Source organism: Nannospalax galili, unplaced genomic scaffold (genome assembly GCF_000622305.1).
Source record: "Nannospalax galili isolate Female #2095 unplaced genomic scaffold, S.galili_v1.0 scaffold95, whole genome shotgun sequence".
Lineage (NCBI taxonomy): Eukaryota > Metazoa > Chordata > Mammalia > Rodentia > Spalacidae > Nannospalax > Nannospalax galili.
Genome location: NW_008342393.1, coordinates 4,082,480 through 4,094,981, shown reverse-complemented (window position 1 = coordinate 4,094,981; position 12,502 = coordinate 4,082,480). Strand labels below are relative to the sequence as shown.

The following is a 12,502-nucleotide window of genomic DNA, read 5'->3' as shown; positions in this document are numbered from 1 at the left end:
AGGGTCTCACTATGTAGCCCTGGCTGGCCTGGAACTCACAGAGATCTACCTATCTCTGCTTCTTCAGTGCTTGGACCAAAAGGGTATACCACCACACCTGGTGTCTTCCCAGGGTTTTTTGTGTTTGTTTTTGTTTGTTTTTGAGGCAGAGTCTCCCTGAAACCCCAGCTAGCCTGGAACTCCCTATATAGACTAGGCTACCCTGGATCTCACAGAGATTCGCCTGCCTCTACCTCCTGAGTGCTGGGATTAAAGGACTGTGCCACCATGCTCAGCCGCCTTCCCAGGTTTTGCTCAGGAAAACTGTAGTCCAGCTTCCCTTTGTGCCTAAGGACAGAGGAAAGTACCTGGACATAAAACAGAGGTTTTATCTTTATTGATGGGCATTTTGGAGTATTTGTGGAAGATGAGGTGTGTAGACCCAATCAGTGCTCTCAGTGAATATTGAAATACTAACTATATCCTTCTTACCACCTTTCAAGACTTTATTAGTACAGTTAGCAGCCTGAAAACTACACTCTTCCAGTCAGCATCAGTTCTGTCAGGGAAAACTTGGTTTCAGCTGAGACAGTAGAAAAATATTTATTGCAAGCTGGATAAAATAAAATACACAGCCTAGTGCTCATTTTGTTTGTTTTTAATATTTTTATTTTGCATGTATTAGTGTATTGCCTGCATGCATGTAAGTGCACCTGTGTCGTGCAATGCTTGTTGAGGTCAGAAGAGGGTGTCGGATCCCCTAGAAATGGTGTTACAGACAGTTGCTGTCATGTGAGTGCTGGAAACTGACCCCTGGTCCTCTACAAGAGTAGCCCGTGCTTTTAACCGCTGAGCCATCTCTCCAGCCCCTTGTTTGTTTTGAGACAGGGTCTCACTCTTTAGTCCATGCTGACCTTGAACTCACAATCATCCTGCCTTAGCTCCCCAGTGCCGAAATGATACATATGTATACACAAGCCTAGCCAAATGCTCACTTTTCATAAGGTTTCTACAGTTCTGCCTGACCTGCCTCTGGTTTCCAATGAAGTGTTCACTATGCCTATACACATCAGGTGTTTATTCCCTCATCTTCTAAATCCTGTAAGAATGATTAATTTTGCAGAGCCTACTTTTTAGACAGAAATACTAATGCTCAAAGTTGTACATTTTTACAGTCAAAGTTAAACTTCTGTGTCCCTCGGTTTTCATTCTCAGCCATAGAACTGACTGGTAACAGGGCACGGGGATCAGCCAGAACTGTAACTCAGGGATAGTATTTTCAATACGGTATGTTGCCTTCTAATTTTAAAAGATAAAGCAGTTGAGTCCCAAGAGTGTTTTAAATTTATGAATGAGAAGTAACTGAAGGGTGCATTTTCATATTCCATTCAGAATTTCCCATTAGGCAGCCTTTGCTCCAAGCCTATGTGAAAGTATGTTTTACCTTTACACCTCCCTATGAGTTTTAGTAAGAAATCTTTTCATGGAAGGATCTAAACATCTAGAACTTACCCAAGAGGATGAAACAGCTTCTTCTGCGCTTTTCCAGTCTCTTGGGGATGTGTGTAATTAGACCCAAAACAAAACAAAACACGTTGGCCAGGCCTAGGAGACACAATTTCAATCTCCCAAGTAAGTACTGCCATTAGGCAGGTTTTTCAGAAGCATAATTAAGAAAAAAAACTTGGTCCCCCTAGGGATGAGAATGGCTACTTTTGTCTAATTATGCAGTAGGGATCAGAGCTATTCACAGCAAAAGTCCTTTTAAAAGAATGTATTGGAAAGGATAAGGAGGTGTAGTCTGTGTAGCCCAGTACAGAACTTCAACATTTACTCAACCGTCCCAGTCTTTAAAACAAAAACAGCAACCTCATTCTTGTCTAGTGTCATTCCCATTTTTCCATGGAAACTGTTCTAGTTACTCAAAGTGAAAAATTAAAGCGGCACCAAAACCAATAAAACTCTTCTTTGCTGCAGGAGATCAGTGCCAGCAGATAGCCTCCTCACCCAGAATTCATAACAATGACATTGTCTTGGTTTGATTGCCATGATTCAGCCCAGAGGGGTGTTATGTCATCCAGTTCTGAGGCCCTCAAGGCGTGGGTCCTGTAAGGAGACTGGAAAGCCTCACAGCAAGCTTTTCTCCTGTGAACTGATTAATGACATTTTGTTTTATGCTACTTTTATTTCCTTCCTCTTTGTAGTCCTGAAATTCTCTAGTAAGTTCATAATGTTGCATGAGAGAGTGAGTCAAAGAGTTGCATCAGACCCAGTGAGCAGGGTCAGTGTGCCTAGCATTAACCTAGACCTTCCATTTTCAGAACATTTGTGCTGTTTACTTAGAAAATAAGAAGTTTTTAAAATGAAACTGGATTCACAGTTTCTGCTGCTTTGTTCTTTTGCCCTGAGAATCTTAACCCAAATAAAATAGGACTTGATTTATCCTCTCCTATTTCATAGGAAGTCCTTGGTTCACCCTCACTCAGGAACAGTGTGTGGCAGAGATGCTGGTGAAAACCACCACAGGGTTCCTTTGCACAGCTTGATGGGTCAGTCGGGGTATCCTGGCAGGGTAGTGACAATGTTTACGTAGAAAGGACTGTGCTTCAGCCAGTCTGCTCTAAGTAGAAGGATTGTAGAAGTTGAAGTATAAGGTTCTGTTGATTTGCCTCATTGTCAGGGTAAGGGATGGTGGTTTAAGGAACTCAGTGAACTTCAGGATATAAATCTGCTCTGACTGCCATTTTCTAACAGGTAGACTTTAGAATTTGATAGAAGCTACCCACATTATTCCAGCTGTCTTCATTTCAAGCTTAAACAACGAAACTTCAGAGTGTGGCTATGTTTTACAGTTGCCATAGATTTTCCTGCACTCTGCAATTCTGTTTAGGTATCCAGTTATACAGCAGTACCGCTAAAGAGAACAGTTCAGTAGCGGTCAGCCCAGAGCAATTGCTGCTCTGACAACAGCACTGCTTATGTTTTACAGTATGCCCTGGAGCGTTTGAAGGTCATGTGCGAGGATGCCCTCTGCAGTAACCTGTCTGTGGAGAACGCTGCAGAAATTCTCATCCTGGCTGACCTCCACAGTGCAGATCAGCTGAAAACTCAGGCAGTGGATTTCATCAACTAGTGAGTTGGCGTCTTCAAAGTTCCTCTTTCAGAATAATTGGGATAAAGAAATGAGAAAGACTTTGAATTAGTGAGTAAAATGGGCAAGTAGCTTCATTAACCTTTTGGTAGTAAGTATAGAGTTTTCATCTTTTCCTTCTGCTTGACAGTATGAAAATGGTTTTGCTGTCATGAATCAAGTCCTAGCGGTGGCTGAAGAGCTTGCTTCCAAATAGTGATAGGAATTGATGAGTAATAGCTGGCTGGCCTGGAGAAGCCATGTGCCCCAAATAATAACAACTTCACTTTCACTGACACCATAAAAGACAAAGATTTCCAGGAGATTAGAAGTTTTGGGTTTTTTGTTTGTTTGTCTGTTTTTGTTTTTTGTCTTTTTGAGACAGGGTCTCCCTGTATCCTCAGATAACATTCTACCAAATCTGTTACTTCATCCCAAGTGACAGGTGACCTAGCCACAGTACTTTTGTAAGTATTTTGAAGGGGCTAAGACAAGTTAGAACTATAGGGCACATTCCCCTTGTTCCCTCTTGCCTGATGGGGAACAAAGTTTAGGAGAAAAAAGGAAAAAGCCCTTACAACAGCGTCTTGGGATTGAACAAGTCTAAGATGTTCCAGGTAGAGAATGAACAATTTTTAACACAGAAAATGTCCAAATACAGGAAGTAGTATCCTCTAGATTTAGTTATAAGGTTGTTTCTGAGGAGTTACCATTTGAAACAGAAGAGGAAAAGTATTGGTTCTGTTTGATGCTCGCTATATGTTGGATGTGTACCTGTTAACTTTTCAGAAGGTAACTCAACCATTGAGTAGAGTAGGGTTACTATCTCTACTTTTCTGATAGTCAGATAGGCCATGGCCACCACCTTCCTTTCGGTAATAAGACTCAAATGGCAAAGCTAGGCAGAAGCTCAGAGCTGGCTGATGAAGGAAGGCCTTGGTCTTTCTCTTTTTTTAGCATCAGTGACTATAAAGATCATTGACAATGTTAAGAGTCTATAAACATCCCACTTTTTGAGAGTATGTGACTTAGAATCCAAATTTTAAGAATTACAAGAGCCATAGTCCAATCACCAGTCTGAACATTGTCTAGCAAGCAAATTCTGATGCATATTATTCAAGGTTCTTTCTTGGTGGTGTTAGTTATATTAACACCTTTTACACCACATGGGAAAAGTGGGCTATCTAGGTAGCTGTTCAGTTCATCTTTTTGCACACTGCCTTTGGTAACCTCTCTCCCGTTTCTCCTAGTCATGCTTCGGATGTCTTGGAGACCTCTGGGTGGAAGTCAATGGTGGTGTCACATCCCCACTTGGTGGCTGAAGCATACCGCTCTCTGGCTTCAGCACAGTGCCCGTTCCTGGGGCCCCCACGTAAACGCCTGAAGCAATCCTAAGATCCTGCCAGTTGTCAGACTTCATTTATTTTCCAGAAGCAGCAGCCACTGTTGCTGCCACTGACCACCAGGTAGACAGCGCAATCTGTGGAGCTCTTACTCTGTTTCGGGGAAGACTGCATCGTGGCCCCAGACTTTTAAAACAGCACTAAATAACTTAGGGGACCGGGGGGAGGGAAGGGCCCGGGACTCGGGGCTACTCAACCTAATAAACCCTGTTGCTGTGTCACCGTGTTCCCTATGGCCAGGCCAAGTTTGGCACTTGGATTCAGTTTAGGTGTTGGCCCCAAGCACACCCCAGCAGCAGTACTTCGGAGAAGCTTGCCTGCATCTGACTGAGCAGAACAAACCAGCAGGTGCCTGGAGCAAAATGGAAAAAAAGGACGTTTAGTTTTTAAGAGAAGGGAAAAGGAAAGAAGAAAGAATTTTTTCAAAAAATCAGTTTGTGGAGTCCAGTAATCTTTATGTTGAGAGAAACAAATTTTAGTCCTTCCAACTGTGCTAAACCTGGGATGCTTGCGAAAACTCTTCACTACCATGCAAGTATCAGAAGAGCTCTCTGCTTGTTAGCACTTACTGTTTGCAAGAGTAGAATACATCCTTTTGTCCTCTTATGAAAAGTGACAAGTGAAGGCAAAAGGGGAGGGAGGTTATTTGATCTGGAAGATGAGTGTTTTGATGGTAGTGACTTTTGCAGAAATCTTTATTGGTGTTGAAAACTGGAAAAAATTTTCCCCAGAATTCATAGTCTTGACAAGAAATACGGTTCTGTTTTTAGATATCGTGGGAAATGTTTTTTGGCATTTTTCTCTGATTTTCTCTTCCCTTCCCCCTCCCTTTTTCTTAAAAAAAAAAAAAAAGGCAACAACAACAACAAAAACACATAAAACAAAAAGAAAAGGAAATTTTATTGTTATTGCTATGTGAAAAAAAATCCCAGCCCAGATTGCCCTGCTGTTCATACCTGACTTACCGCCTGCGTGGGAGCCAGTCCTGTTCATTCTGATTAGCCCCTCTTCCTACAGGGGAGAACTTCCAAATGTTAATTTTTTTCTTTTTGAAAATATAAATAATTACTATTTTGTACTGTGTGGTTTCTCTGGTCTTTTGTTTTACTCACCTGGCTTGTCTCTTGAGTCTGAGTTTCTTGCTATTGATTTTGAAGCCCTAGTTTGATCTTCATCATGCAGGGATTATGTTTGAAATGTCTAAGAAGCAGTAGAGATTTATTTATTCTCCATAATCTCAAGTTCCCTTTGTGAGCTATCAGCATCTGCCAGTCTTTTGTCCTTGAGGATCTGACATCTACGTCTGATAGGGAGAGGAACAGATCCTACTCTGCCAAATCATTGAGTGGGCTTCTCTGCACCCTGTATAGTTTGGTTGTTTTTTTGAGACAAGGTCCCGTTTTGTAGCCCTGCAGGTCCCCAGCTCTCAGAGAACTACCTGCCTCTGCCTCCCAAGTGCTATGATTAGAAGTGTGCTCTACCACACCTAGCCACCCTTTGTGTTTTAACACCTAATTCCCAATTTCCTTTCTCCTAACAAAATAGACTATTCAGGGGACATGAATATGGAGATTAAATAAAGAGAAGTTATTGTCTCTGGTGGGTCTTGTCATTGACTTGATGTGTTTCCAGAAAAGCTATTGTTTTAAGTGCCAGTAAACTCAGAAGAATGCTCTTGGCCTCCAGGTTTCATAGCATTCCATGTTAAGACAGTGGGATATACTAGAAGATGCATCATCCATTTGGCCAAGCCTGTTTCACCTTCTATTTCCTTTCGATGATATTACTCTTGGCAAATTTTCCAGTTTTCATTGTGTAACCACCTTTGGAATGATCATAAATGGTCTAGTGACAGTATAATCAAAGTTGAGACCTGTTTATAAAAAGCACTCTGCCCTTCCCAGTTTCTTCTTGAGCGTGACCTCTGTGAGGAAGTGCGCAGTTCTCTGTGCACTGGCTGCTGACCTGTGCCACCTTGGCACTCTCCAGGTTTACACACTAACGTAGCTATCAGGGTGGATGCAAAACCTCTATACCCATATCACCTTTTGGGCAACTGTTTGTTCTACAGCCCTCAGTTCACCTGAGACCTTCATCTACAGTGTCCCTTTTCAGCTGCCCATCCTGTTGATGAGTTTGGTTGGACAGGTGATAGATAGTGCTGGTCGACAGCTGGGAGAAGCTGAAGCTGAGGAAAGGTCACACAAGTACTGAGCACCAGATCTTCTAATGTCATATCCTGAAAATTACATAAGGAATGGAGGAAGTTCCATTTCTGGAGTGCTTAGGTACAAAATTGGAAGTGAAGCTTGCTTCCTCTGGAAATAACAAGAACAAAGTTCCAGAAAGGTGCCTCTACTGGCCTGTTCTTCAGAGCTTCCAGGAGGTGAAGTGGATTTTTCTGAACTTCACTCACAGCTCTGTGCTGGGGACAGTGGACTCAGAGAATGTGCCCCCAGGAGGGTAGCAGTCTTTACACCTAGCTCTAAAAAGCAGGATGAGGGTCTTATGTGGGATTTTCCATACTTGCAGAATTTCCAACATAGACTTCACTTTGGGTAGGAAGCTGTTGGAATTTCAGGTCTAGGTGAAGCTGTTCAACGTTTCTCTGTCATTACATTATTTCTGGACATGTTTGTTTTTATTTAAATGATACAGTTGAAGCCATCTGGTTATGACAACATCAGAGCCCCAGCATACTGTTCATAAACCTCCCACTGCCACCACCCCTTCCCTTAGCTCCCCCACATCTGAAATTTAATTCAAGTTAACTCCACAATCTGGGGCATGTGCTGTCACTACGGAGATGTCCGTGCCAGTGGAACAGTTGGAGATTGCAATTCCACAAGGATATGGCTTATTTATCAAAACAATATTTCAGACAACTAGTTCTGCAGAACCTTTGGACTTGCAGTTTTAGGTTCAAATAGAGTATCTGGCAGTATCTCCATCTCCCGACCTCCCTATGGTCAGCTCCTCATATCTGGCCATCCATAGCCAAAAAAAAAAAAAAAAAAATCCCATTTCCTACATGGAGATTAAACCTGTCTGTTGTTATTAGGCACCTTGGAGGTCTTTATAGGTTTGAACAATTTGTGAAAGAAAAGCCCCTCTTTTCCTTTTCACTGATAAGGCTGCTGACCTTTAGCTCTCAAAGAGCTGCCTCCCCACCCCCCAATTCCAGGCAGGAACATGAAGATCCTATGCTAGGCCAGAAGATCTCTGGCTGGACCAGTGTTCTGAGTGTCCTTTTTAAATCTGGCTTCAATCTATTGTGGGATCTCCATATTGGATGAGCCTGTGCAGATGAAAGGAAACAGCTTGTGTGTTTATGAGCAGAACAACAAACAAAGGGGGAGTGGAGCTGCACTTTGAAACTGACTGGGGTTTTGTTCTGGCCCTTCAACTCCTATAAAAGAACAGCTAAGTCCCCCCAACATGACTGCGTTGGCCCTTCTGGTGTACCTTTGTCAATGACAAATTCTTGGCTGGAACCCAACCTTGTTTTCTACAACTAATTATCTTTTTAATCAGCCTGGGCCCTGTGTGTTTCCTTTGTCTCATGACTTCACCGAACTCTGCCCTCCATCATTTAGATTCATTTCTGATGGCTTTCTGACTAATCTAGCATTCAGGTGAGTATCGTTGGGCTGCTGTGTACGTGTCTGCGCAAGGTAGATGTGCTTTCCCCCTTTTAATTTCAGAGGTGACTGTGCCACTGTGGACCCCTTGACCCAATAGGTGGACACCATGGATGCAGTGAGCAAAAAAGCAGGTGTAGGACGATCGGGTCTTTGGGCTAATGAGCCGGGAGAGCCGGAAGCTTTGACCTCCAGATGAGAACAGAAACTTGAATGTTGACTGGTGGGGTCTTTATGCCTCTAAGCCATTAGCAAGATGAGTGCTCCCTCCTATAAATCCTGCAATGCTAGAGAAGGAAGTGGCATCTGCAATACTGTTTGGTGCTGATTTCTGTGGCTCTGAGAAGAAAGAATTGTAGACTTGAGGGAATTCAATACAAGCAGCAGAAACGATTAAGGAGTTGAACGGGATCAACTCTAGGGGAAAGACATTATGAAGATAAAATACACATCACTCTTGTACAGGAATGTAGCACCAGTATGTGCAGCTGACAAATGTCACAGGCCTGAGCACTTTCGGGTTTGTCTCCTGTAGCTCCCTTTCCTTCCGGTTACGTGACTTTGGAAGGTGGTGATAGGACTTCCTCAAGGTCACATTATTCGGCCCACAGCCAAGAAATCAGAGCAGGCAATGGAATATTTGGGGCTTAGACCTAAGAACTAAATCCATGTTTGCCCTGCAGTGATATGGGCTTGCCCACTCAAGACTCAGGAAAAGGCTGAGAGGTCTAAGCTCTTGAGGCTCTTAAAGGTGAGCTCTTTCCAAACTGAAGAAGAAAGAGGTGGTCACAAAATTCATTTTTGTGGCAGAAAACAGACATCCAAGAAAGAGGAGACTTCGTTGTGGTCAGAGACTAAAGCTCAGGCCACTGATTATGCAGATTCCTTGGAGCACTTAGGAGACCCCAGACTTTGCAAGTTTAGGTGAGGGTAGAGGGTAGAATTTCTGTGCTACTAATTAAGTCTAGTGGAGGATGCAGAAACAAACCAGAGAGACCAGAGAACTGAGGGCTAGAAAGATGTGTTGTTGTTAGACTTAGCATAAGTGTAAAAATATTTTAAAAAAGCATAAGGCAGTCAGTGCTTACCGTAGAGCACTTTCAGTCTTGGTGGGGGCAGAAGCCAAGGCTAATAAATCAAAGAACTGAGAATCAGGTCTTTCCAGAAACTTAGCAGTGAGAGAGAAAGTGAACCACCTCCTTTTAGGAACTTATTTCAAGCCAGGGAGTAGTGTTGCATGCCTTTAGTCCTAGCACTCAAGAGGCAGAGGCAGAAAGATCTCTGAATTCAAAACCGACCTGGTCTACATGGTAAGTTCCGGGACAGCCAGGGCTACGTAGTGAGACCCTCTCAAAAAACAAAAACAAATCTCAATCTAGTCAGCACATGGGTTTTTGTCCAGAAGTAATGATGTACAGGTTGTCCTATGTTATAAACACTTTAGTGGCTGAAATTTGTAGTGCAGTGAAGATCATGTTTGTAGAATAATTGTAGCTTTGAGAAAGAAAATGGCCAGCTTCAATTCTTACACTATTATGAGAATTTCTTAAACATGTATTTCTGTGTTTCTTCAGCCTATCTTTCAAGAAGAATTTTGCTTCACAGAAATGTTTTCATGGGCCGGTGCTTCACTGGTGCACTACTAAAACTATGCTAGTCAGCTCTAAATACAGAAGCCCTCTGCTAGTCCCATGATGTAAATACTCTGACCAAGACTGATTTCACATCTCCAAGGTGACCTTACTGAATGAGAATGGGAAGAGATGTGGAGATGTGGGAAGCCCTGTTCTCTTGTACAGCTCCACTGTGTAGACCCTACAGATGTAGTAAGATGTGAAATGAGTAGGAAGAGATTTTGAGTACTTACTGCTGCATGTACAAATTGTTATACAATTTAATTTCTTTTTTTTTTTTTTTTTTTGTGATGATCTCCTGTAGCCCCAGCTGGCCTGGAACTTGGTAGACCAGGCTGGCCTGGAACTCACTGAGCTCCTCCCACCCTTGCCTCCCAAATGCTGGGATTAAAGGTGTGCGCCACCACACCCAGCCTACAATTTAATTTTTTAAGATTTTTTTCATTTTTTTTTAATGTGTATGAGTGTTTTGCCTGCATGCATGTAAGTGTACCAAGTGTGTGCAATGCCTACAGAGATCAGAAGAGGATGTCGAATCCCCTGGAACTGGAGTTACAATTGTTAGCTGCCATGTAGGTGCTGGGAACTGAACTGGGATCCTCTGCAAGAGCAGCCAGTGTGCTTAACCATGGAGCCAACTCTCCAACCCCACAATTTAATTTTTAATAGCTATTTAACAGCTCTAGCTCTCAAAATTCCTGACAGTTAAGCAATTGGCTCAAGAAAGCCAGTGCAAACCAGCTCCAGCATAGCACTGGTGTGGTTTCAGACCTGTCCTCTGACATCTGAGCCTTGTTACTTACCCGTTATCCAACAGTAGTTTAAAATGTACTTGTTCAGTGGCAAAATGAAATACTGCATTTTTATTCATCTATAGATCCACTGACATTGATACATGAACCAATGATCATGTTACAGATTTTAATCTCACTGGGTAAATTAGCACATTTTTATTTCTCTCACCAGTATTAGTACTGTGTGTTGATTGGAGCACAAATGGAAAGCAGGCATCAGTTGCGAGGAGTTCTCCATGATCAGCAGTTCTTCCAGGACTGTGGTCTCTACGCTGTACCCCCCACCCCATTAAATCTGAGCCAAAGTTTTCTTTGGCATTTGAGTTGGCCAACTGCCAGTGGGTGATTCCCCCCAGGGTCCTCTACTCCATCAAAGTAGACGATTTTTGCCTTGTTTGACCCTATAAGAAAGGTTTTACAGTTTCTGTTTACTAATAGTTCATTTATAGATCCAACATACATGCCAAGGACTATATTGGTTTCTTGGCACACAACCATGAGTAAAACTGACTGCCCCTTGTACTCATGAGAATTCAGAATCTAATGAGAGATAATAATAAACCCCCAATACTGTCAAAAAGATGAGTAAAGGAAGTCACCAAAAAGGAGAGGTGATGGCCAGAAAACTGTATGAGGAAAGTCTAGTCGAGAGCCAGGACAAAATATGTTTGGTGTGTCAACAAGAGGCTGGGCATGGTGGTGCATCCCTTTAATCCTAGTACTGTGGGGAGTGGAGAGGGACAGAAGCAGGCCACTCTGTGAGTTTGAGATTGGCCTGGTCTACATAGAGAGCTCTAGGCTAGCCAGGGCCACATAGATGCTGTCTCAAAAAGCAAAAACAAAAAGTGTCAACACGAGAAAGTTTTTTAAAAAAATCACTGGAATTATCAATATGGTAATCCTTGATGAACCTAGCCAGGGTCATTTCAGGGAAAAGATTGCAGCTGGGGCAGGTAGGAACTGAAGACAGGGTGTCTGGGAAAGCCTTTGACATATGGCAGTTCCAGGGGATCCGACGGCCTCTTTTGTCCTCCCAGGGCATTGCATGACATGGGTGCACTTACACACAGGCAACACACACATACACACAAAATTTTTTTTAAAATTGTGTGCTTCTGTGTAAGGGTATGTGCATGTGAGTATAAGTATCCAAAGAGACCAGAGACATCCAATCCTTTTGGAATTGGAGTTATGGGCTGCTCAATGTGGATGCTGGGAACCAAACTGGTCCTCTGCAAGAGCAGTACCCACTCTTATCCCACTACTGAGCCATCTCTCCATCCCCAACATGAGCATGTTTAGAGCTGGGGGCTAGGGAAGACCCAGTAGAAAGGAAGCCATTTAAGCTCTCGGTAGGGAGGGAAGGGGCAGTCTGCAGTGAGACTGAGTCTTATGGGCTCAGGCAAGAAGAAAGCCTGCCTGTGAGGAGAGTCCTATAGAAGCCAGTCAGCCTGTCTTAGTGGGAAGGTGAGCAAGTTTGTATTTGTCCTGTGTTTTTCAGAGTTAAGTAGAAATGAGGTAATGGCTACAACTTCTGGGAAAGGGTGGGGTCTGTGAGGCATGGTCTGAGCTGTGAAGAGTTGGAGGAGGCATGCCCAGGTAGCACGAAGGGACCAGGGAAAGCTGGGGTCAGAGTGCAACGATGTGGGGGTCCTGGGCCATACGTGACTCTGGCCAGGGTAAACATTCATTTTCTTACCTGTACAATGGGGATATCAAACAGATGTCTCACAAGTTCATGAGAAAATTCATGTCACCCTAACAGCACGTGGTATTAAATATAACCTCCAGAAAGATAAACTGGAGTGTTACTGGTATTGCTTTGTGGTTCCTCTTTCTTGTTTTCAAAGATTTTTAATTTTATATGTGTGAAGTTTTTGCCTCATGTAAATGCACCAGGTAGATGCAGTGCCTGTGGAGG

The 12,502-nt window shown here is 43.0% G+C and overlaps 1 protein-coding gene across 5 annotated transcripts in view; it reads left to right on the top strand.

Moving 5' to 3' along the window:
• Spop (speckle type BTB/POZ protein) overlaps nucleotides 1-4,875 on the top strand; it is an 84,353-nt gene extending 79,478 nt beyond the window's left edge. For all 5 annotated transcript variants that reach the window (XM_029566076.1, XM_029566074.1, XM_029566075.1 and 2 more), the window contains 2 exons: nucleotides 2,969-3,111; nucleotides 4,360-4,875. In XM_029566076.1, coding sequence (XP_029421936.1) covers nucleotides 2,969-3,111; nucleotides 4,360-4,504 — 288 coding nt within the window. In that variant the 3' untranslated portion in view covers nucleotides 4,505-4,875. The remainder of the gene's footprint in view (nucleotides 1-2,968; nucleotides 3,112-4,359) is intronic.
• The last annotated feature ends 7,627 nt before the right edge of the window (nucleotides 4,876-12,502 follow it).